At 39.0% G+C, this 24,945-nt stretch overlaps 1 protein-coding gene across 1 annotated transcript in view; it reads right to left on the bottom strand.

Moving 5' to 3' along the window:
* The window catches only part of LOC125226596 (ionotropic receptor 40a), a 51,421-nt gene that overhangs the window by 20,191 nt on the left and 6,285 nt on the right, over positions 1-24,945 (bottom strand). The window contains exons 5-8 of the mRNA XM_048130603.1: positions 14,883-15,042; positions 14,426-14,532; positions 12,175-12,268; positions 6,908-7,066 (exon numbers count right to left, since the gene is read on the bottom strand). Of these exons, the coding sequence (XP_047986560.1) occupies positions 6,908-7,066; positions 12,175-12,268; positions 14,426-14,532; positions 14,883-15,042 (520 nt within the window). The remainder of the gene's footprint in view (positions 1-6,907; positions 7,067-12,174; positions 12,269-14,425; positions 14,533-14,882; positions 15,043-24,945) is intronic.

Below are 24,945 nucleotides of genomic sequence, written 5' to 3'. Positions count from 1 at the left end.
ATTCCAATTATGCGAGGGTGTCAACCGAAGACGATTACATATATTTACATGCAGCAGTACGCGAGTACGTGCCATCCCTGTCACACATTTAGAGTTAACCTAAAAAGTTAAAGGAAACATATCTTCTTTCTCGCTCACTCCCTCCCCTACAACCGGCTCCCGGCCGCATGGCGACTCCATTATTTAAGAGAGACCAGATTTTGTGTTATCAATTTGAACATTTGACTTTGGGTATGGGAGGGTGGGACGCTGTAATCGTCTTCGGTTGACACCCTCGCATAATTGGAATCAAACATCACTTCAACACAAGGTAAGTTCGTTTGATTCTTAATTATACTTCGGGTGTCAACCGAAGACGATTACATATATTTACATGCAGATGTTTAGAGTATTTTCTTTAATCAAAAGTTAATCTAGAGAGAATAAAACTACCAAAATGTTCAAATCAACAAGTCTTCTTTAATTTTCCTTCCTAATAGGGAAAGTAAGCTAATCATAAAGTACTTCAAGAATTATCTCACACTTCTCAGAGGTTATTATACATTTATCGTTCGCTTAACATTACGTTAATACATATATAAACGCAAATAGCCTGTTAACTAATTAAAAATAGCATTCACAAAATCATCTTGATTTACTTGTATTACTTCTCTGTAATAATACTTGAGGAATACATTGGAGGTGTCACTCCAGCCTGCGGCCTTGCGAACCACCTCTAGATTGACCCCTGACCTGTGTGCGGCAGACGTCGAAGCCGACCTGGTGCTATGAGCGCCAAATATTGATATATCTATGCCGCTGTTCTTTAGAACTTTCTTTACCCAACGCGCTAAAGTCTGGGTTCCAACCTCCTTGTGAGGTTTGCAAATTCCTAAAAACAGATGCCCATCTAGTGAATTCTTCCGTAAATGTTGAGTTTTCTCTACGTAAGTTTTAAGTGCTAAAGCCGGACAAATGTTAGGGTTTTCACGGATGAAGGGCAATCTAATGAGGGGTTGGCAAGCTCCAGGTCTTGACGTTTTAATTAAGTCAGTAATTCTGATAATAATCGCATCATCCTGAAATGTTAGGTTTTTTAATTTAATTGAACTTATGGTCTGTATTCGTTGAGCAGATGCTATACATAGAAGAGCACAAGTTTTATAAGTCAAACTAGGCAGTGAAGCATTATCATACGGGTACGGGTACGTATTAGCGAGATAATTAATCACAATATTTGTGTCCCATGTTGAATTGTATTTAGGTCGAGGTGGATTAAGTCTGTATACGCCTTTCATAAATCGCTTAATACAATCATTTGATGTTACATCTATATCCAAAATACTCGTTAAGGCTGATCTGTGTGTATTCAAAGAGCTATAACTGGCACCTTCATTAAATTTTTGTGTAAGAAAAGATATTACATGACTACTGTCGACCTTTAATAAGTTTAAGTTATTTTGTGTACAGTATGTAACCCAAGATGAAATTGTACTACTGTATTGTTTTAAAGTTTGTGGTGAAAATGAAGCCATTACTATATGTAAAGAGTCCAGTGGTACGCCCCGCTGTATCAATGAGTCCCTGATAACTTCGCTGCCACCAGAACGAGATCCGCGTGAAGTGGATGGCAGGTTCTGAAAGGGGAGTACAACAGTGATTTATCAGGACCGAAATAATATTTCTTTGATATAACAAGCCTAGACCACAAAGGTACCATGGCTGTGAAGGCCAGTCAGGTACAATTACAATTCCTTCTGCTTGGTCAGTTATAATTTTTTCCAATACTCTAGAGATCAGACTAAATGGAGGGAAGGCATAAAAATGTATGTTATGCCAATTGAATGTAAATGAATCGACTGTCTCAGCAAATGGGTCTAATTTCCAAGAGGCGTACCTAGTGCATTTATTATTTTGGGCACTGGCAAAAAGGTCAAATTCCGGTATACCTAATGAATTAGTTATTTGTTCAAAAACACGTTGGTTAATTTCCCATTCCGTGTCTATATTAATGCGACGAGATTCTCTGTCAGCAATAACATTTTCTGATGATTTAATATAAGAGGCGAATATATATATATATTCCTGTCTTCACACCACTGCCATATTTTTCGGGCTAAATCGTTCAAATGGGGGTGTTGTACACCTCCCATCCTATTAATATAGCTAATAGCAGTGGTGTTGTCAATCCTTAACAATATATCGTAGTTTTGTATATTCTTAGTAAATATTTTCAATCCATAATAAGCTGCTTTTAATTCTAGGGTATTTATGTGAAGGTATAATTCTGACTCGGTCCAGTGACCATTTGCACTTTGATCCCCGCATGACACGCCCCAGCCGGTATTCGAAGCATCGCTAAAAATTTCCATCTGATAATTATTTTTTCTTATGGGGCAGAAAGATGAATCAATTTTATCTACCCACCATAAGAAATCGTTCTCTAGAAATGATTCTATTTTCATTTGTCTACTATAGTCATCATTGTAATTAAGTGCAAGAAATTTTTCACGTTCGAATAGCTTGGTGTACATCCACCCATAATTCACGGCGGGACATGCGGAGGTCAATAAGCCTATGAATTCAGCAAACTGTCTAATAGTGCACTTCTTTTTTCTCATCAATTCGATAGCTTTATTTTTAATGCGTATTTTCTTATCTTCTGGCAAAGTTATAATCATATGTTTAGTATCAAAATTGAAACCTAAGAACCTACAGGTCTTATTTGGTATCATTACACTTTTTTTGGTATTTATAACGAACCCCAAGTATTCCAAAATTGCTTTTGTTCTGTTAATGTTTCTTAAACACTCAACATAAGTTTGACCAATGCACAAAAAATCGTCAAGATAAACTACTGACATTAATCCTGATGCACGTAGGTATTGCAAGACGGGCTTTAATAGTTTTGTAAATACATACGGAGCGGTGCAAATACCGAACGGGAGAACGTTAAATGCGTACGTTTGCGATTTCCACTCGAATCGCAAAAACTTTTTATAATTTTCGTCGATTGGGATCAAAAAATACGCATCTTGTAAATCAATAGAAGCCATATGATAGTTACACTGTAATAACTTTAGAGCAGTGCGATAGTCCCCCATTTTAAAGTGGTTCACATATATATATTTATTTATTGATTTTAAATTTAATATGAACCTGTGTTTCCCGTTTGGTTTAGGCACTGTGAAAATCGGAGAAATAAATTGACCTTCGCAAGGTATGCAAGGTGAGATAAACTTAGACGATAAAAGTTCGGTAATGCAATTGTCAACATTGATTATTTGAGAACGAGAATTACAAGCATTATTTTTTGGTGGTACTGACTGTATAGGCACTTCTTTGAATGGTATTGTGTACCCTTTGACCCAACTAAGAATAGTCTTATCGTCAGTTATCTCGGTCCATTTATCGTAAAAATATTTTAATCGACCAGCGACCGGTACCTGTGTATCGTCTAATGTCGCCTGTGATGCCTCGAGTAGCCCGAAGATCGTTGACGGCCGCGCGTGGCCGGCTGGTACTGGCGGCGCTCCCGCGGCGGCGGCGGCGGCGGAGGCGGCGGCGGCCGGCGAGGCGCAGGGGCTGTCCGCGGCTCGCCCGCCGCTGCGCGCGGATTCCCCCTCGAGTTTAAAGCTCCTCTTGGCTGGAAAGCTGTTGGCGCCCTGTATGGTACGCGAGGCGGAGGCTTCATTTCTGAGCCGGTCTTCGTTATTGCTTTTGATGATTTCAAATGGTCTGATAAGTTGGATCCAAAAAGATTTTCATCAATTTTTGTATCTTTGACAGTATCCCTAATATTCTTGTTAAGTGTATTTAGTACCGCATATCTACGTGATAACGATTCCCTGTAGTGGTTATCACATATAAGCCTTCCTGCGTCAATTAAGTATTTAACGATATCTGGGGGGATTATATCTTTGGATTGGACCGCCCAGTTTAAAGCATGTCCTAACGCTGCAAGACCGCTACCAAGTTGAGTTTGTTTACCCTGACTATATTGGTCTTGTTTAACACTTAGCTCGGAAAGTGCAGCTTTTATCTCAGGGTTCAACTTTGGTGATGACAAGCTGGTACAGTTTTCAGGTGGCGGATACTATTTTATTAGATCGGCTTGAGATTCTTTCGTCAGACCGTTGACGAGGATATGCGCCCACCTAGGAGCAATGTCCTTGTGCAAGCTTGCACCGTAGGTCTTTTTAGTTGAAGGGTCTTCCCCAAAAGATCTAGAATGGCGGGGTCTAGACTCACTTCAGCGTCTGCGCCTTGAGCGTCGTGTAAGGTGACCACTGATGATGTGCCGGGCACGGCCTCCACCGGCAGCGACGTTGATGGTAACTGTGTTGCGGGTGGCGGCGGCGGCGGCGGCGGCGTTGTGGCCGGCGCCGGCGCCGGCGCGGGGCCAGGTGCCGGGGAGGCGGGGGCGGGGTGTCGAGCTGCGCGTGCGTAGGGCGCGGGCGCTCCTCATCACCAATATCTTCCTCTAGATTTATTACGGGATCATATGTGTCTTCATCTAAAAAATATCAGAGATACCTATCTAAAGTTAGGTATAATAACAAAAAAATATAATTTAGATGGCGATACCTACGTATCGATCATAAAGTAGACGCATTGTTTCGTTGTGAGTACAAGGTAGTTACCCTTAAATTAGTGTACATACTTAAGTAGGTTCAAGATAGATACCTACAGTACAGTAAAAAAGGCGGGTCCAAGTTAGGATCCCTTCAACAAGGTCCAAGATAGGTACCCATGCACGATTGGGTCCAAGGTAGGTGCCCGTGCAGATTTTTAATTTCTGAGGTTATGTGAATTTACACTTAACCAGTTAAAATCATAAGATAATAGTTTATATCTTAACAGAAACAAAATTACACAATGTATACTTTCGATGTAGGTAGTTACGATAGGTTTGAATTTTATCTACCTACTAACTAAGATACGCGACGCAAGCGCTTGAAAAAAAAAAGACTTATCTAATCAGCATAATAGCATTTTCAAATGTTTTTAACATGGCTTACCTGTATAGACGCCATAATATCGGTCGTAAGCATAATTTTCATCATTATAGCCTGACGAGTTTGAACTTGGTGATTCCGAACGTTCTCGTCTTTCTTTTAATTTTCGTTCTAATCTCTTCATTTTCCTTAGAATATGATTGTAATCACTTTCTCTGGACTTGGACCGTTTTCTTTTTCCCATAATGAATGCGACGAATCTGGTGTTATTTAATTACTTAATCTAAAGAATGCGAAGTGTGCGCACGGGATGACACAAAATCACGTAATGGAGTCGCCATGCGGCCGGGAGCCGGTTGTAGGGGAGGGAGTGAGCGAGAAAGAAGATATGTTTCCTTTAACTTTTTAGGTTAACTCTAAATGTGTGACAGGGATGGCACGTACTCGCGTACTGCTGCATGTAAATATATGTAATCGTCTTCGGTTGACACCCGAAGTATAATTAACGATATTAGTTGCAAACTTCATATGCGTGGAAAGCCAAAAGTTTGTCAAATAAAATAATTGGAAATATATTATATCTTACCGTTCCAAGTTATTAAAACTATTTAATTTATTTGACCATGCAAAAAAGGGTTTATATTAGGGATGTACCGACTATTGATTTGGCCGACTAGGCCGACTACCGACTAGTCAGCCGTTGGGTAGCCGATTAGTCGGCCGACTAGTCGGCTAGTCGACAAGAACATAATTTTCGACTAAATGCACCAGAATTTTTGTTCAACCGATCGCCCTTTTCATAATTTTACAGGTTCAAAGTTCGATGAGAAAATTTCGTTTTTTAACAACCGGTTTGGCTTTGTGGGTAGTGATCCTGGCTATGAAGTCCTAGGTTCGAATTTCATTTATTTCTGTGATAATCATTAATCACAGATATTTGTTGTTTTGACTAACAAAGGCATAACCAATAGGTACTTACATGAAACATAATAAAACCGTATCAGTATTATCACCTGTTAATTTATTTTTGTCCTGTTTTTCTATCACTTATAAAGTGCCGACTAATCGGCCTTTTTTGGCAATTAGTCGCCGACTAAGTAGTCGCCGATTAAAAATGTGGCCGGATAGTCGGCTTTCCCGACTAGTCGGTACATCCCTAGTTTATATTAAAATGGAAGGTAAACCAGAGGTGGACCTAAAGACTATGCACCTTTTAAGATATTTTACTTGAACATTTTTGTGCCTACGACAAAGTGAAAGTAAGAAATTAGATTTTTTATAACAACGAGATATAAATAAATAAATACATAAATATTGAGAGACGTGTTACACGTATTAACCTGGCGCCAAACAAAGCAGAGTTTGCCAAGGGTCACTTGCACCATCGAAAATGGAGGTTTAACCCAAGGTTAAGACTAAGACACGAGTCAGCCAGGGTCAGGAATGAGAACTGCACGGCTTGTAGACCTGTATAGGTCTTACCTCCCATTGGAAGGGTCTGATGATGGCCAGGGTCTCACTGAGCTTGGCCGGGCGTGGGTCAAGAATGCCCACGAGTCAGCCTGTACAGGTCTTACCTCCCATTGGAAGGGTCTGATGATGGCCAGGGTCTCTCTGAGCATCGCTGGGGCGTGGGTCAGGAATGCTCCCGAGTCAGCCAGGGTCAGGAATAGGAGCTCCACTGCTTGAAGACCTGTACTGGTCTTACCTCCCATTGGAAGGGTCTGATAATGGCCACGGTCTCGCTGAGCTTGGCCGGGGCGTGGGTCAGGAATGCTCCCGAGTCAGCCAGGGTCAGGAATAGGAGCTGCACTGCTTGAAGACCTGTACTGGTCTTACCTCCCATTGGAAGGGTCTGATAATGGCCAGGGTCTCGCTGAGCGTGGCCGAGGCGTGGGTCAGGAATGCTCCTGAGTCAGCCAGGGTCAGGAATAGGAGCTCCACTGCTTGAAGACCTGTACTGGTCTTACCTCCCATTGGAAGGGTCTGATAATGGCCAGGGTCTCGCTGAGCTTGGCCGGGGCGTGGGTCAGGAATGCTCCCGAGTCAGCCAGGGTCAGGAATGAGAACTCCACGGCTTGTAGGCCTTCCCATGTCATTGAGACGTCGCCGAGGAAGAAATCCGCTTTCTGAAAAAAAAAAAAAAAAAAAAAAGGTTTTAATGATAGTTGGGTGATTACGTCGCACGTAGTAGCAATAGTTATTTGTGGTGAAAAGACATATGTAACTCCGTATAGACAGCTACAGTCTAAGAAAAAAACGTACGTCAGAACCATATAGGAAAAGGTACGATGGCCTAGATGTCGGTACACCTTTGGGGGACGCTCGGCTAGATGGCGCTAATATTAATATTTGACATTTTAACACATATCAAGCTAAGAATATGGACCAAATTGTCAAACCTCAGGTTTAAAAGCTTAAGCTAGTGTTTCGAGATGGCAGTCTATGCACTGTGATTACAAATTTATTTTTACTTTGACAGCAACTCTCTATAATACTTGAACCTCTTTGGTAGTAGGATACGTAGCTTTAAGATGCCAATCGTTCACGCTTGTGTATCCTAAATTGCTGTCTCTATCGCACTAATATTGAAAAGCCATAAGTGTTTAGTAGTGTTTGATGGCATGCTTAATATACAGATTGATAAACACCTGTCTCTACATGATAACCAATTTGGCTTCAGACCTCGGTTATCAACAGAAAGTGCTATTCTGTCGCTTAAGCATGTCATCAGATACTATACGGATCGCAAAACCCCTGTGTATGCGTGTTTTTTGGATTTATCCAAAGCTTTTGACCTGGTGTCCTATGAACTTTTGTGGCAAAAGCTTAAGAGCATTCATGTGCCCCAGGAAGTAATTAATATCTTCAAGCATTGGTACGGACACCAGGTCAATAGTGTAAGGTGGGCGGGAGCGATGTCGGATGAGTACAGGCTGGAGTGTGGAGTGAGACAAGGAGGGCTAACATCTCCCTCTCTCTTCAACCTGTACATAGATGCACTTATTGTCGGGCTCAGCGGTAAACATATCGGCTGTCATGTGGACGGAATCTGCGTAAATAACTTGAGCTATGCAGACGATATGGTTCTGCTGAGTGCGTCAGTGTGTGGCATTCGGTCCCTACTGAAGTCATGTGAGGAATACGCCCGTGACCATGGTTTGATGTACAATGCACGTAAAAGTCAATACATGGTCTTTGAGGCTGGGTCTAAGCGAGTATTGGAAGTGCCACCTATCTACCTTGATGGTGTTCCTCTGGATAGAGTGCTACAATTTAAATATCTTGGCCATATCGTTACGACCGACCTCAAGGACAATGCTAACATCGAGCGTGAGCGGAGGGCTTTATGTGTTAGAGCTAACATGATCGCCCGCAGGTTTGCAAGGTGTTCCCGAGACGTGAAAGTAACGCTTTTCAGAGCGTACTGCACGTCTCTGTATACGTGCAGCCTGTGGGCGAACTATACTCAGAAAGCCTACAACAATCAATCAATCAATCAATCAATCAATCAAAATATTTATTCGTAATAAACTTAAAAACTACACATTATGCATTAAGTATGACTAAAACTACAAATGTACATGGAATGGATAAGTTTATCACGAAATGGTCCCGTCTCAGCATAATGCCGATCCGGAGGTCAGCGCTGATCTTCCGACGAGACCATTTGCGAGACACGAACGCAGCCGCACGGTACGGCCCTACCGTAAGTTGAACGCGTCCTTACTGAAGGCGCCATTTTGTCTATTCCATCAATTGACATTTGCATGATTTGCGTTACTTACAACATGGCCATACCGTACTGCACAATAATAATAAATTATTACATTACGCTATGACATAGATAGTTCAACTATAAATATTAGTGGTAAATCATTAAATAATGTAAACAAGTGATAAAAAACAGTAAAATAAATATTTGGTATTAGAAAATAAATGATTTGAAAACAACACAACGTAACATGGAGACTTATAATTATGTACATCTAATAGCTTTCCCGTTACCAAGGAGAAAGTTTAGGTAAAAAAATTAAGTGGAGTGATCATATCAAGTTTATATTATGCTCACTACGGAAGATATAAAGAGAACAAAACACGGCTTTAAAGACAATTACAGGATAGAAACATAACCTCAAATATGATACAGAAGAAACAGACTAATCAAAACTATGAAAGGACACGAACATTTACATTACATTTGATAGTGAGGAAAGGACAGAAAAACAGGTACGCACTATTTAATATGTTAACATGTAACAGAGATCGAACATCAGACATAACTTGTGTCATGCCGTAATACTTCCTGTGACTGCTGGTGTTTGAGTATAAGTTCTTTAAATTTGGTTTTAAAACTTGTTACACTTTGTAGGTTCCTGAGGGGCGGAGGAATGATGTCAACACCCTCCGAGTGCAATTTAATAATGCGTTCAGGGCGGTGATGGGGCTGCCTCGCTATTGCAGCGCGTCGGGCATGTTCGCGGAGGCGCGCACGGCGTGCTTCTTCGCGAGCATGCGCACGCGAGCGGCTGCCCTGGTGCGTAGGGTGCGAGCCAGCCCCAATGCCGTCCTGGCTATGATTGCTGGCAGAGTTGACTGTTTATATATTCGCCATTGCTGCGACAGGCATGTTTAGCATAGCAATCAATAAAAGTAGTACCTAGTCTCTAGAATATTAGTATATAGTGTTATTTATTTTGTAATTATATTTAAATAGTGTAAATGTGTAATGAAATTATTATCTATTCTATGAGTCCTCGTTACTTGAAATAAATGAATTTTAATTTAATTTTAATTTTTAATTTTAATTTAATAAGAGAGAGAAAGAGAGAGAGAGAGAGAGAGAGAGAAAGAGATTACGCTACGGCATACGCAGCATGAGTGATTGACGTCTTATCCCGATGACTTGGCTGATTTGTATTGTATCCCCCTTATTATAAACGTTCACTAATGTTATCAAGCCGATAAAGTTCGTTTGTCGCTTTCCGACGTATTGGTGTAGCAGAAAGAGACAAACGAATTTTATCGGCTCGATAACTTTAGTGAACGTTTATGAATAAGGGGGTAAGTCTTTAAACCAAACGCTAACTGAATACTTAGTCAACTTCACGTGGCTTACGATAATGTGGCTATTGTAGCAATATTACGGCTCAGCCACGACATTGGTCTAAGCGCGACAGCGGTGAGCGGCGGCTATACATTGAAGCGAGATACAGCGATGGGACTTTTCATTCGCACGTATGGCTGCCGCTCACCGCTGTCGCGCTTAGACCAATGTCGTGGCTGGGCCGTTAGTCAATTCAGAGGAGCGATTGTGACGTTGGCTAGGTATCCTGGGAGCGCAGTCATGTATCGAAAATCGTTACTTAAAAAGTAAGTATTTATCGTGATTATAATTGGGAACGAAAATCTAAATAGCCATACCATTTTATTTCCATAGATTATTTAAATTCACAGCAAAAAATTCAAATCAAAATCAATTGAGACAGATTTGTTTAAATATAGACAAGACAATATACACAAATGACTCCTAGAAAACTAAATTACTATTTACGGAGTAAATTGAAAGGGCAAGTCTCAATGTGAGATCAGATCTATCAAATGAAATGAAAACAGTGTTGAAGTATCTACAAAAAATTAAATATTAAATTTTATGTCTTTGTTCAAACTCGCTGGAGCGTATTTGAGTTTATAATTTACTGTCTCCGAAAAAGTTTAATACTCTGTTCATTAAAATGTTGAAAGCGATATTAAACATATATTATTAGTGTCTCTGTAAATTCTCCACTTACACGTTTGGCACGAAATATTGTATGTATTATAATATATGTATGTAGGTATATAATATGTAAGCAGTATGTATGTATATGTATGTGTAGGTATTATATGTATTATGTAGGTATATGCTTTTTAGCTACAATTAATTACTTTTAATTTAGTTTTTTTGCACCTCCTAATTAGTTAAAGTTATGAATACCATTTTTCCACTACCTAAAGGTTGCCTGGAAGAGATCGCTCTTTAGCGATAAGGCCGCCTGTTGTTTACCTCTGTTATAAAATTTATTGTAATGTGTGTGTTCCTATGTACATTTCTGAGGTTGTGCAATAAAGTGGATTTGTATTGTATTGTAAACATTACATTAAAATGCGACTGCCTAAGAACGCGCATACACTACACCACACATAGATGGCGCCACAAAAAAATGTGTTGTAGGTTTCGATGGGATCACATGTAAAAAAAATTAACAAAAAAAGAAACGCTCAGCTAGATCAACAGTTTTGATAGTACGTCGATGGCAAGCGAGCATACAGCTCCCTTGATGGTAATCAGTTTTCGTAGCCTCTGGACGCCTATAATAAACAAATTAATGCAATTTCAGTTAATACCTATTTGTTATCAGTTTTATCACAATATATTTTTGAATTTCGACAAAAGAGAATTATGGACCCTTATTATAATAATGAATATTAAGATGCAGAAGGCGGTGATCTTGGACACAGCGCGGATAGTCCGACGGTTCCTCTCTCTGCGGCCCTAACCACCGGCAGCTTGGGCCCTGCCCCGCTGCTGACGGCACCCTAGGTTAGGTTTTTTATAATGTGTTTATATATTTTGTATTGTTTTGTATGTAGTTTTGTATTTTACTTTTATAATCATATTATAAAACCTAGCCTAAGAATTAAAATGAATAAAGAGGAATATTTTCATTCCCGAAATAATAAAATGTAGTTTAATATAGGCCAATACACAAAATATTATATTCAGGACAAAAGTGTTTATCGTGAAGAATTCATATTTAAAGCTGAATAATTCAGAATAAGCCTTCATAAATAATTTATCAATACGAAATTATGCTTCGCAGTAACATTTCTACTATTCTATTTAAGTCGTAATAAATAAAAATACCGATAATTATGATTTTGGCCACTTCCAGGCTGCGAACAGCGCCATCTAGTTTTACGCCTAAAAGGCCCATACATTTCAGGGGTACGCTTTTTTCTATGGGCTTTGTCAGTCCAGGCCCGTAGCCGAATGGCATTTATATAACGCGAAACGAAAACGAAACGCCAACGAAAGGTAGTCTGGCTCTGTCGCGCCAATACGCAAGAGCGATAGAGATAGATATCTACGAGCGTTTCGTTTCGTGAGCGTTTGTACCATTCGGCTACGTACCCAGATGATTGAATGTAAATCAAGTAAAAATACTTGTAATTTGAAGCACCTATCGAACCTTACCCTCTTCCAGATTAGGCCGAGGGTCCCTTTAAGAGTCCCGTTCCCAGAGATCCCTGATCCTTGGCTTCTTTCGGGTGGGTCGTAGTATTCGTACCTAAATAGGAAAAAAATATTCAAACATGTATTCCCAGTTCAACATCATTTCGCATTAAATCGGCTTGAGTTAAAGGGTGTGAGAAGTAAGTTAAAACAACGTTAATTTTGAGACATATATGTTATGCTATCGAGCTGAAAAACCGCCCACTGGTCCCTCAATATCCATCTTTTATTTGCATAATTTTTTAAATCGTTTTAAAATCGTCTTGATAACGGGCCGAAACTATGTGTAGGAGGGTTTCACTGGTCACTCAAAATTATTTTTAGGCAATACAAAAACGTTGTTTCAATCTATAGGTACAAGTAGCGGTAGGCAACTCTAGCGCTGACCGTTATTGCGCAAAAGTCAAAAACCGGTCTCTCAGGGGGCTACAGGGGCGAAGGGTATGCGTCCCCATGCGCAGCTATCCCCTTCACAATAGTCTAGTTTCCTACTTAGTCAAATACTTAAGCTTCTTTTTAAGAACTATCAAAACGATTTGCTAATATACTACTATGAAATACTGAGGAGTGACGTTACGGTCAATTTATTTACTTTATATCTTTCTCTTTGACTTATTAAATAGAAATTATGTTTAAACATAACTAGTGTCCATATTTTTCTTGTAATCATTTGGTGCTTTATTTCGTGCCCTGGATAAAATATTTTATTTTAAGTTTAGGAAACTAGCCTATTCACTGTGTGCATCAGAATGACTGACCAAAGTGGCAGATCGATGTTGGAGTACCATCAGCATTTACTACCTATTTGCTACTATTTACTACCTATATTGACATATTTGCTACCTAAGTTCAAAAAAAGATTTTCCAAAAATAATGTGGGCAGTCATTCTGACGTCAGGATGACTGCCCAAACTGAGTATGTCGGGGTTGGACCCCCTAATTTGCAACAATGTATATACTATGATTTACTACCTATTTGCTACCTACACATATATTTTTTTCAGATTTTTTAGGTAAAAAATAACGATTTTATGAGCAAAGTATTATTTTTAGAGATTTCTTCCATAAAGTGGGCAGTCATTCTGACGTCAGGATGACTGCCCAAACTGAGTATGTCGAGGTTGGACCCCCTAATTTGCAACAATGAATGTACTATGATTTACTACCTATTTGCTACCTGCACATATATTTTTTTCGGATTTTTTAGGCCAAGATTAACGGTTTTATAAGCAAAATAGTTTTTTTGTAGAAATGTGTTTCATAAAGTGGGCAGTCATTCATACTTCAAGTTGGACCCCCTAATTTGCAACATTCTATGTCCTATGATTTACTACCCATTTGCCTACTTACATAATATATGTATGTTTTCAGATTTTTTTAAATATGAAAAATTTAATAAAATGAAATAAATATAGGCCCCAAGGCCCCATTTTCCTACCTACATAATATTATATGTATGTTTTCAGATTTTATTTATAAACAAATAAAATGAAAATGTATAGATATTATATGTAGGTAGCAAAGGTAGTAAATCATAGGACATAGAATGTTGCAAATTAGGGGGTCCAACTTGAAGTATGAACGACTGCCCACTTTATGAAACATATTTCTACAAAAAAACTAATTGCTTATAAAATCGTTATTCTTTGCCTAAAAAATCCGAAAAAAATATATGTGCAGGTAGCAAATAGGTAGTAAATCATAGTACATACATTGTTGCAAATTAGGGGGTCCAACCTCGACATACTCAGTTTGGGCAGTCATCCTGACGTCAGAATGACTGCCCACTTTATGGAAGAAATCTCTAAAAATAATACTTTGCTCATAAAATCGTTATTTTTTACCTAAAAAATCTGAAAAAAATATATGTGTAGGTAGCAAATAGGTAGTAAATCATAGTATATACATTGTTGCAAATTAGGGGTCCAATCCCGACATACTCAGTTTGGGCAGTCATCCTGACGTCAGAATGACTGCCCACATTATTTTTGGAAAATCTTTTTTCTAACTTAGGTAGCAAATATGTCAATATAGGTAGTAAATAGTAGCAAATAGGTAGTAAATGCTGATGGTACTCCAACATCGATCTGCCACTTTGGTCAGTCATTCTGATGCACACCTATTCACTCAGTGCTAAACATACGTGCCGCTACTTGTACTGTTTCAACGCATCGCTCGAGCCACCGAGAGAACGCCTGCCTAGTTTACTCACCGAAAGTTAAGTTTCTTGGCTAGCAGGGACAGTAGCTTGTCATCTCGTCCACCGGTGACGTTGACAGTCGAGTCATTGTTGTACGTTACGAAATGCCAGGGCGGGGCCTGTGGGAGTTGCAAATAATTCAAAAACAGAATCGGAGTTAACTCTGTATCTCAATACTCAGTCTCTAAAATGTAATCAGAAGACATCGCCCTGTCACAACGTTTGTTGTCAAAATAACATCTCGCTCGGGATATTTGTGCAAGTGAAATGCTTCATAAAATGACTAAAGTGCGTATCAAAATATTGTAAAATATCAAATTGAAAATACAGAATTAGGTTTTAGTTTTGCTGACATGGTTTGCTGGCTGGTTTTGATCGTATACATGTCATGTTGTAACATAAGGCAACCGATAGAGCGTGAACGATTGTCACTGCGGCTAGGCGGGCAGTTAGTCAAGTTTATACTCACGTGTAACACAGGTACTCTGAAGACCCTGCCTTTAAAATCATGGTACACCTTATCGGCAGGTGGCAGCACTGGCGACTTATACAACCTCCCTGCCCACCAGTTGACTAACGACAGGTGGTGCATTTGGTGGGGGGTCGCTTGATTGTAGTATATACGGAATCTGTAAAAAATATTACCCTTTTAGATTTTTTTTTATTTTCGTTAAAGTTTTGTTCTGGATGTCCACTGCAGCTGCATCACAGATGTCATATATTCCATAGATCAAGCAAACTTAGCACGTCAAATTAACTAAGTAAAATCCGCTGAGTTGTCCATCCTTTATTCGTAGCTTGCGGCTTTCGGGTGTCAATTTTTATAAGTTGAAGTCAACAAAAACATAAAAAATGCCTCGTTACGTGATATTTAATTGCAATAAAATAACACAAGAATTATGAACACAGGCAAGTAACAACTTCAGTACCTACAAATCTGACACGTTCGGTCCCTATTCAAATATGTACATATAAATATTATATTATGAACTTGTTTCTTCTATTATGTAAATCTAGTTCAGTGAGATATCATTGATATTGCGGGCAATGCCACTATTGCCAAAACTGTAAAACTATGTCAATTTCAATAACACGTGTGTGATTCTCCATATTTATAGTGCGACATCAAACGTTTTTAGAAAATTATTGATAGCACCATTTTATTCTCAGCTATCACATTATCGTTATATAATACTCGTAGGTGACATTAACATGACAACCTTTATGAAAGTTATTTATAATTATTTTTCAAGTCGCACTGTAGATATGTACGTACTGTTGTTACTTGTTGTATTAATTACTAAAGTACACAATAATGTCTAGGACAACTAAGTACCTACTTCAAATATTTCAGCACAATTCATCGTCTTATAAAAAATAACAATTTTTATGTACATAATTAAAAATAAATAGACACTTTTGTTTTCAACAAGAGCTTAGTTCAATAATGACGAAACATTTTCGACAACACTACGTGAAACTATGTTCGCCATTTTTATCGAACGAAGTTACCTAGCCTCTCAAAAATTAAGCCGGTCTGGCCTCGAGCAATCACGAAATCCAATAACCCACGACATCTATAACATAGACAAATATAAGGAAAGAGTAGCAACTCCATAGGTACATCATTGAACACGACCTTAAATCTTCAAAGAAAAAAAATTGGCCGTGACAGACAGACGCACGAGTGATTCTATAAGGGTTCCGTTTTGAGGTACGGAACCCTAAAAAAAGCGTACACCAATCCTGAAGGCCGGCAACGCATCTCCAAGTCTCTTTTGGGTGTCCATGGGCAGCAGTAATCGCTTACCATGAGGTGACCTGTCTGGTCGTTTGCCTCCTATCGCATAAAAAACCACACTTCTTACTAAAACTCAATTTATCTTGAGTAGTATGTAGCATAATAGCTTCCAGGCAGGCAATTATGGTCGCGCGATAAATGATAAAACATCTGGCCGTTCCTATCGCACTTACTAATAGTGCGATAGGGACGGCCTGATATTTTATCGTCTATCGCGCGACCATGCTACCCGTGCAGTAGTAGTACCACTACTTGAATGACAACAGGGGCCCATTTCTCGAACGATATTAGACTAATATTATTAGTCCACAAACTGTCAAATGGTATGGGTTGCCATGACAACACACTAATATTATTAGACTAATATCTTTCGAGAAATGGCCCCTGGTGTCTGGTTTGGTGTCCAGAGTCTGACAAGTATTGTGATATTAAAACAGTTTACAACTTATATTAGAAGCAGTAAACCGATAAATCAGATTGTAACCTTAGTTGAACATTGTTCAGCATTATAATTTTTGTTTGATGCGACATCTGTCGACAACTAACAGTACTTATGATTCACGCTTTTTGACGTCGACTCCAAAATAACTCTCATTTCGCTAAAAGAGAACTGATGTATGGAGTTGCCACTCCTTACTTATATTCCTCTATGATCAATAGTGAAAAAACTTCCAAAGCAATAAGTCGTATTTTCCTTGGCACTCATAAAACATGTTTCAGGGTCCTAACCGGGCGGCCAATCAAATTACTAAGTACGTGGCCGCTAGGCTTGTATTGGCCTGAATTCGACACGCTAACACTGACGTTACGTGTTGATTATCCGTTGATAATATCGCAAGTCGGATAGGTACAATCACTTGTCAAAATTATTCATTTGCAATCCACACTTTAAGTCAGCGGTGGCCAAACTTTTTCATTGGGAGCTAAAATATAAAGGAATTTTTAAAAGCGAGCCAGATTTACAACAAAAATGTTTTTTTCCTACAGTGCTGTACATGGCCTGCGGCCCTTACTTTGCCCACCACTGGTTTAAGTGAAAAGTGTGACAACCAAACCTATTATAAGCCGTAAAGTAGTTATAAAAGAAAGTTGTATTATATTACTTTATTATTTCAAAGAATACGTTTTGGTACCTAGATGCGATAATATCCATTGCTTATTATAAAATGATGCCTCTTGGACAGTTGATGATTTGACGACCGGTCTGGCGCAGTCGGTAGTGACCCTGCCTGCTGCGCCGCGGTCCCGGGTTCGAATCTCGGTAAGGGCATTTATTTGTGTGATGAGCACAGATATTTGTTCCTGAGTTATATATATCGTTGTCTGAGTACCCACAGCACAAGCCTTCTTGAGCTTACCGTGGGCCTCAGTCAATCTGTGTAAGAATGTCCTATAGTATTTATTTATTTATTTATTATGTAAGGCGAATAAGGCCGATCGGCAGTACTATAACTTCGTGAAAGAAGAAAATGTATAAAGATTGATCACTAGATAGTACTTCAACGCATCCATCAAGAAATTTATCTTTAGTTACATCAATAAAATCGTATACTACTTTAGCAGATTATATCTATACAATTTCATTAAGAAATGTACTAGAAAAACTCTATAAAACATTAGTTACGTCTGTATTTTACTTTAGTAATGATTTTGACGACCGGTTTGGCTCAGTCGGTAGTGACCCTGCCTGCTGAGCCGCGGTCCTGGGTTCGAATCCCGGTAAGGACATTTATTTGTGTGATGAGCACAGATATTTGTTCTTGAGTCATGGACGTTTTCTATCTATATAAGTATTTGTATATTATGTGTATCGTTGTCTGAGTACCCGCATTACCCGCAATACAAGCCTTCTTGAGCTTACCGTGGGGCTCAGTCAATCTGTGTAAGAATGTCCTATAATATTTATTTATTTAATGAAAAAAATATGTATGAAAAAAAATTATATCTCATCTATTAAAAAAAACAACATGTAAGTATGTAGTTAGGCTCCTTAGGCCCGAATACTAATCGTTATTAAGATATTCACCCGTATGGAATACACACGCTGTATACCTAATCGCGTATCACTACATTTACAATAATAAGGAAAAGACAAATCAAAAATCGAGTGCAAATATTGACAACGAATCAATGGAATGACCTTAGGCAGCGTTCCCACTTAGTGCGTTTTCACATTATCCGATCCGATATCGGATGTCGGAAGGATTTCAATAGAAAAACTCCAAAATGGCGCCTGTAATGTATGGGATAACGGTCCGACATCCGATATCGGATCGGATAATGTGAAAACGCACTTAAGCGTCGCGTGTCTCGGGGCGCGCAACGGACGTCACGCCACCGCCACGCCGCCTGGTGCGCGTCTTACGTACTTCCTATACATAATGTACTGAGGAGACGTTTTTTGAATTACATTCAGGCGGCGTGGCGAAGACGTCCGTTCGCGCCTCGAGACACGCGACGCTTAAGTGGGAACGCTGCCTTACTATACACCGTTAAGTAAAAGAGAGAAATCTTCCACTGTTTCGTTTCGACTGACTTATTGAACTCTGTGTACGTAGCCAAATGCACAAACGCTTTACGGTAACATCGTTGTCTGTCGATCTCTGTCGCTCTTCCGTATTGGCGCGACAGAGCCAGACTGCGTTTCGATCGGCGTCTAGCGTCAACGATTGTTATTTGAGTAATTCCCGAAAAGTTTGTACATTTGGGCATAAATTAAATATAACAAGATCATAACGATTGTTATTTGAGTAATTCCATACATTTGGGCATAAATTAAATATGCGACCGCCATCCCATAAAAATGCGCGCTTACACTCCGCCACACATAGATGTCGCCACAAAAAATGCCTTGTTGCCACCGATTATTTGTAGATTGGCATTAAGTGTCAATTCCGAGCCGTAAATCTATGTCAAAGGTGACACTTAACGCCATCTACAAGTATAATCGAAAGCTACAAGACATTTTTTTTGTGGCGCCATCTATGTGTGGTGGAGTGTAAGCGCGGTCTCAGGCGGTCGCATTTTAATGTATGGGATGGTATGATCTTGTTATATTTAATTTATGATTTGGGTCACGTCCCCGATGGTGATAAAAATTGTAGGCTGATAGAGTCCATGATGCTGAGCAAGATCCAAAATGTCCTAGGTAGTTTGTATGAAACCTTCCTTTTTTGTTACCATATTTATATACAAACTGCCTGGAAAGTTTCACACAAACTGCCTGGGACATTTTGGGAAGCCAAGTGGATCTTGCTCAGCATCATGGACTCTATCAGCCTACCAATTTTTATCAAAATCGGAAACGTGATACAAATGTACAAACTTTTCGGGAATTGCTGATTTCGGCTAGGCTGGAAAAAATGTTATTTTAAGAAATACGGGCGGGCGACCATCGGACGTTGTTTGGCGATCCCGGAAAAATTGAGGAGGAAAAATGGGGAAAAATCAGGATCCCTTTGAATTATCGAACAGTAAATATTTTATTTTGCTTCATTATTGATGAATTGAGAGAGCAACCGGAGATGAAATAATTGGATTTTGATCAAAGACTGAAACTGCGATACTGTTTATTGAGTTTTCGAAAAGGTCCATGTAAACGAATAATACAGGTAGGTATATAAATAAATCATCATTCCCTTGCCCTTTTCCCATTATTTGGGGTCGGCGCAGCAGATCATCTTCCTCCATTTTTCTCTATCCAGCCGTCATTTCCATACTAATACCTTTCACTCTCATATCGTTGTTCACACATTCCATCCATCTTTTCTTAGGCCTTCCACTACCATTGTATCCATCCACTTTCATATTTACCACTCGTTTTATAACATTGCTTTCATCCCTCCGCATTACATGCCCATACCATGCTAATATATGTATATAAATAAATAAGCGTATAAATATTTTTCACCACACCAACTGTTAAAGGCTAACTTTGCTATTCGAAAACAGATAGCAAAATTGCATTTTATCCACAAGAGTGCAAAGAATGGGCATTTTGGGCCACGAGCGAACAGAGATGACACCTATAGTAAAGTGTAGATATTATCAAGTTATGCATGCCGCTATAAGACATTGTCCTTAAAAATCAGTCTTTGAGTTAGTTATGGTACAATTACTTAAATAGTACCATAAAATCTGCTTGAAAATGTAAAGTTTCTTGACGTTTTCCAAATAGATACTAAATGAAATTGATATATATCCTCTGAACTTGTTTCTAGAACAGGGAATATAATTGTCATGCTTAGTAGACGGAGTGCAAATGTTTTGGTGAAAGTTCAACTTTCATTTCTGTTCGCTCATGGCCTAAATATCCATATAAAATGCGCATGGTCCTTTAAACAAATTTTATCTTGATGTCTTAAGCTGGCTGGTAGAATTTACCTATGAATGATGATTTTGAATCATAAATATTGAATAAATAATCATAAATATTGCTCTGCCTTCCCCTTTATGGGATACAGGCGTGATTGTATGTAAATATTGAATAAATTGATAGATTTGATTTAATTTGATGTTTTATAGTTAGTATTTTGTTCGTGTTGGTGTGGTGAAAATTTTTGTGTTTCACTCGGTGGCAAAGTTTGTTTAACATTGTTTAACATTCGAAACGCTCGCAACGCTCTAGATTCCACTTTTTGAACCACTCGCTACGCTCGCGGTTCAATATTAGAATCTTTCGCTTGCTCGGGTATCAATATTTGCACGTGCGGTTAAACAACTACTTTGCCCCCTTGTAAAACAAATAACTATTGAAATGAAATGAAATATAAATATATTGATAATGATGAAATGAGACATTTTTTTGTGGCGCCATCTATGTGTGGTGTAGTGTATGCGCGTTCTTAGGCGGTCGCATTTTAATGTATGGGATGGTATGATCTTTTTATATTTAATCTATGATTTGCCGTAAAGACGAAATTTGTTCGTATCTTCATACGAATTACCTTTTTGAGCGTACTTTAACAAAAATGCGGTACCTTTTGCTTGAAAACGACACAGATTATCCAAAGAATAATACATGAGAACATCGTAATCCAAGATTGAAATTTAAGTGTCTAATTAGTGTCATGCCTAAATTACCTACTTTACTAAATGAAATCTAAATGGATACCAAGTTCTAGAGACATATCTCATCTCAATGTTCAACAACAATGTTAATGCTTAATTGTAGACGAATTTCGTTATGTACCTAACAAAGCGTGTATATGTCTAAGATGTCTACTAATTATGTCTAATAATACGTAATTATAAGATGTCTAGTAATATTACAGTGTGCCATTCATTTTATTAAAAATATATATATATATATATATATAATATGCCGTGGAAATGAGAGCGTTAAACAATGCATGTTTCTTAACGCTCTCATTTCCACGCTGGTGTGAAGTTGAGTGATATAGGATCAGAAATAGCGTGATAAGAGAAGTGTGGAGTGGATGTTGATGAGGTGACAAAGATTGAGATGGGATTGGGTATGTTAAGGTGGTTCGGGCATGTAGAGAGGATGGATGAGAGGAGATTAACGGAAGGAACAGAATGGGAGTTGAAGGGTCTTCTTGATCAAATCGTGGAAATATTGCAAAAAGGCCAGGTCAGAAGTACTCGAAACCGACGAGCGTGTATGAGAAACGTTATGAAAGTGTGTGAAGCGAAAGTGGTTTGTTAGGATAGTAGTAAATGGAAATCCGTGATCTCTGCCTACCCCTCTGGGAAACAGGCGTGATTGTATGTATGTATGTATGTATGTATGTAAATATATTAATTGCGTTTGAAGCGTTTCGCTTCAACATTTCTTTTGCGAACCGCCAAAGAGTGGAATGCCCTGCAACTGTTTTCCGCATTAAAATCCAGGCCCCGTAGCCGAATGGCATTTCACCGACGCAAACGAAAGCGATACGCCGCTGGCATGCCGCCAATACGCAAGCGAGTAGATATCTGTGTTTCGTGCTTTCGTGAGTACAATCCAGGTCTCTTTAAAGCAAGAGTAAATAGGTATCTCATAGATAATCGTGCTCCGCCGTAGACCGCATCATCACTTACCATCAGGTGTGATCGTAGTCAAACGTTAACCTATTCAAACTAAAAAAAAAACAGCTTATAAAGGCCACTTGCACCATTGTTTTAATTCCAGGTTACTGGGCTGTCAACTGTCAAATTCCACATAAAATGGTGGGTTAACCTCGGGTCAATCCTCCATTTTCGGTGGTGCAAGTGACCCTAACTCAAAGACTTGTGAACATTTATTCAATAGCATTTGGAAGCGCTGGTAGCCGTGCGGTAAGTGCGTGCGACGTTCATTCCGGAGATCGCGGGATCGAACCCCGGCTCGTACCAATGAGTTTTTCGGAACTTATGTGCATGTGCGAATGTCATTTGATATTTGCCAGTCGCTTTTCGGTGAAGGAAAACATCGTGAGGAAACCGGACTAATTCCAATAAGGTCTAGTTACCCTTCGGGTTGGAAGGTCAGATGGCAGTCGCTTTCGTAAAACTAGTGCCTACGCCAAATCTTGGGATTAGTTGTCAAAGCGGACCCCAGGCTCTCATGATCCGTGACAAATGCCGGAATAATGCAAGGAGTATATATATATATATTTAATAACATTTAAATAGTCAAAATCATAACCCTCCTTTTGCGTTCCCGTAGTCGGGTAATAAAATAGGGTACAATCGCTCAAGTCCCAAGCGATATAGTTGATATTAACAGGGAAAATTACCTACATACTCCATTCATTTATTATTTACTAATTAGTACTAATTGGACGGCATCTATTTTGGTCCCAAGGGAGATAAATGAATTATAACCGCCCCGAATAGGGGTGATGTTTGGTTCGGGGACGGAAAAATGTTTGGCTGTTCTAGGTTGATTTATTGGTCAGGTAAAGAGAGACTTATCACGAATAAATTATGTACCTATATGTTATTGTTTCGGACACTACAGGAGCGAAAATTCTAAAATGGAAAGGAGCCCCCCTTTCAATTTAGAAATTCTAGTTTAATATACTTGTGTTATTAACTAGATTTATCAAAAAAAAATTGTCCATTAAGAACAACTCAGTTGAAAGATATTGCGAACAAAACTTTAAAACGAGGTTCCGCTCTCGACTGTTTCCTCCTTCAAAACTTAATCAATCGTAACGAAATTTGAGAATCTGAATAACAATGAAATAATCTGTGTTGGATCGTTTAGTGTTTTTGGCTAATTGTCACCAATTTTGAATACCACACCTTTTTTAACGCTATAATCAATAACGCTGTTTTTGGAATTTTTTGATGGGCTCTAGTAGGGAATGCAATTACCGGTCGTTTTTCAAAACCGGTAATTTACCGACATAGCGTCGCCAAAACCGGTAAACCGGTAATTTCCCGGTTTTTATTTTATTTGAAGAAAAATCAATATTTTCCGTCAAAATCGATAATTAAGTAGTTTTTTTAGTAGTGTTCATTAAACTACCACTTTAAAAAGACAAATATGATTATTGAAATCTTGAAAAAAGCAGATTTTAGGACTTTGTTACAAAATATAAATACATTTTAGATGCTAAATCTTACAATTAGGTCTTATCTTCGATAAAATCAACTAAGACACTAGAAATTATCACAGATTATTCATATAAGTATCACGTATTTGTAATTGCGTAAAGGACAACTACAGCAGACAGGACCCTGGTTCTTATATAACCACCAGAAAAGTGCTGTGTTACACAGCAGGTTATGTCACATCCTGGACTGGCAGATCCCGCAAAAACAGGCAAGTTTCGTCAAGGGCAAAGGTGCAAACAGATCCTAAATATACGTCCATTGATAGAGATGGCTTATGAATTCAGTACTTCGATGATCCTCTGCTTTATCAACTATAGCAAAGCCTTTGACTGCATCGTTTTGTCATCAAGCATTTGGTAGCTTTCATTGAATTGAAACTCCATTGAAAAAGGAAACTGAATTGGCAGAGAAACTTCGAGCCCTTTTACTTTTGTAAAAGGTGTTGATAAGATTACCCGTCACCTGCCTACGGTGAATATGTCATCACTCATCAGAAGAGCCTGCGGAAGCTGGGAGGGAAGAATCATCATTGGTGCGCACCAAAATAACGAATCTTCGATAGGCAGATAACACCAATTTTCTGGCCGCCAATGAAGCGGAAATGGTTGACAGCACTGGTAAAATGGAACGCATCAGTCTGGAAACGCATCTCAAGATTAACTACAGTAAAAATCAAGCTTACGGTGGTGGATTGTGGTAAGTAGATACAACACACAGATGTTCTTAGGCCAGTAACTTCATATACTTCGGCGCAAACATCGACAATACCGGTTCTTCTTAAAAAAAATCAGAATACGCATAGGAATGGCCAAAAGAGTCCCAGCTACAAGGATTATCTCATAATTCTCGGTTCCTGAGAACCGCATATCTCTAGAAAAACCAAAACCGGATTGGTTTACGCTCTAGTCTTCTCCATTTTCATCTACGGAGCTGAGACTTGGAGTCTGAAAAAGGCTGCAACCGCATTGACGTTTTCGAGATGTGGTGCTAGATGAAGATTTTGCAAATACCCTGAATTGCCTTCCGTACAAATGTGTATATCTTACGCGAATAGAAAATCAACACCAGGTTATCAACCATCTGATTACGTAGAATTTTTGAGTTTTTGGAGGGAAAAAGGCCACAACCTTGAGCAACTAATCATTACTGGCAAGGTTGATGGCTAACGATCCAGAGGTCGCAAGAT

This window comes from Leguminivora glycinivorella, chromosome 5 (assembly GCF_023078275.1).
Source record: "Leguminivora glycinivorella isolate SPB_JAAS2020 chromosome 5, LegGlyc_1.1, whole genome shotgun sequence".
Classification (NCBI taxonomy): domain Eukaryota; kingdom Metazoa; phylum Arthropoda; class Insecta; order Lepidoptera; family Tortricidae; genus Leguminivora; species Leguminivora glycinivorella.
Note: the sequence above shows the minus strand (reverse complement) of the source record. Positions and strands in the feature narration are given on the sequence as shown.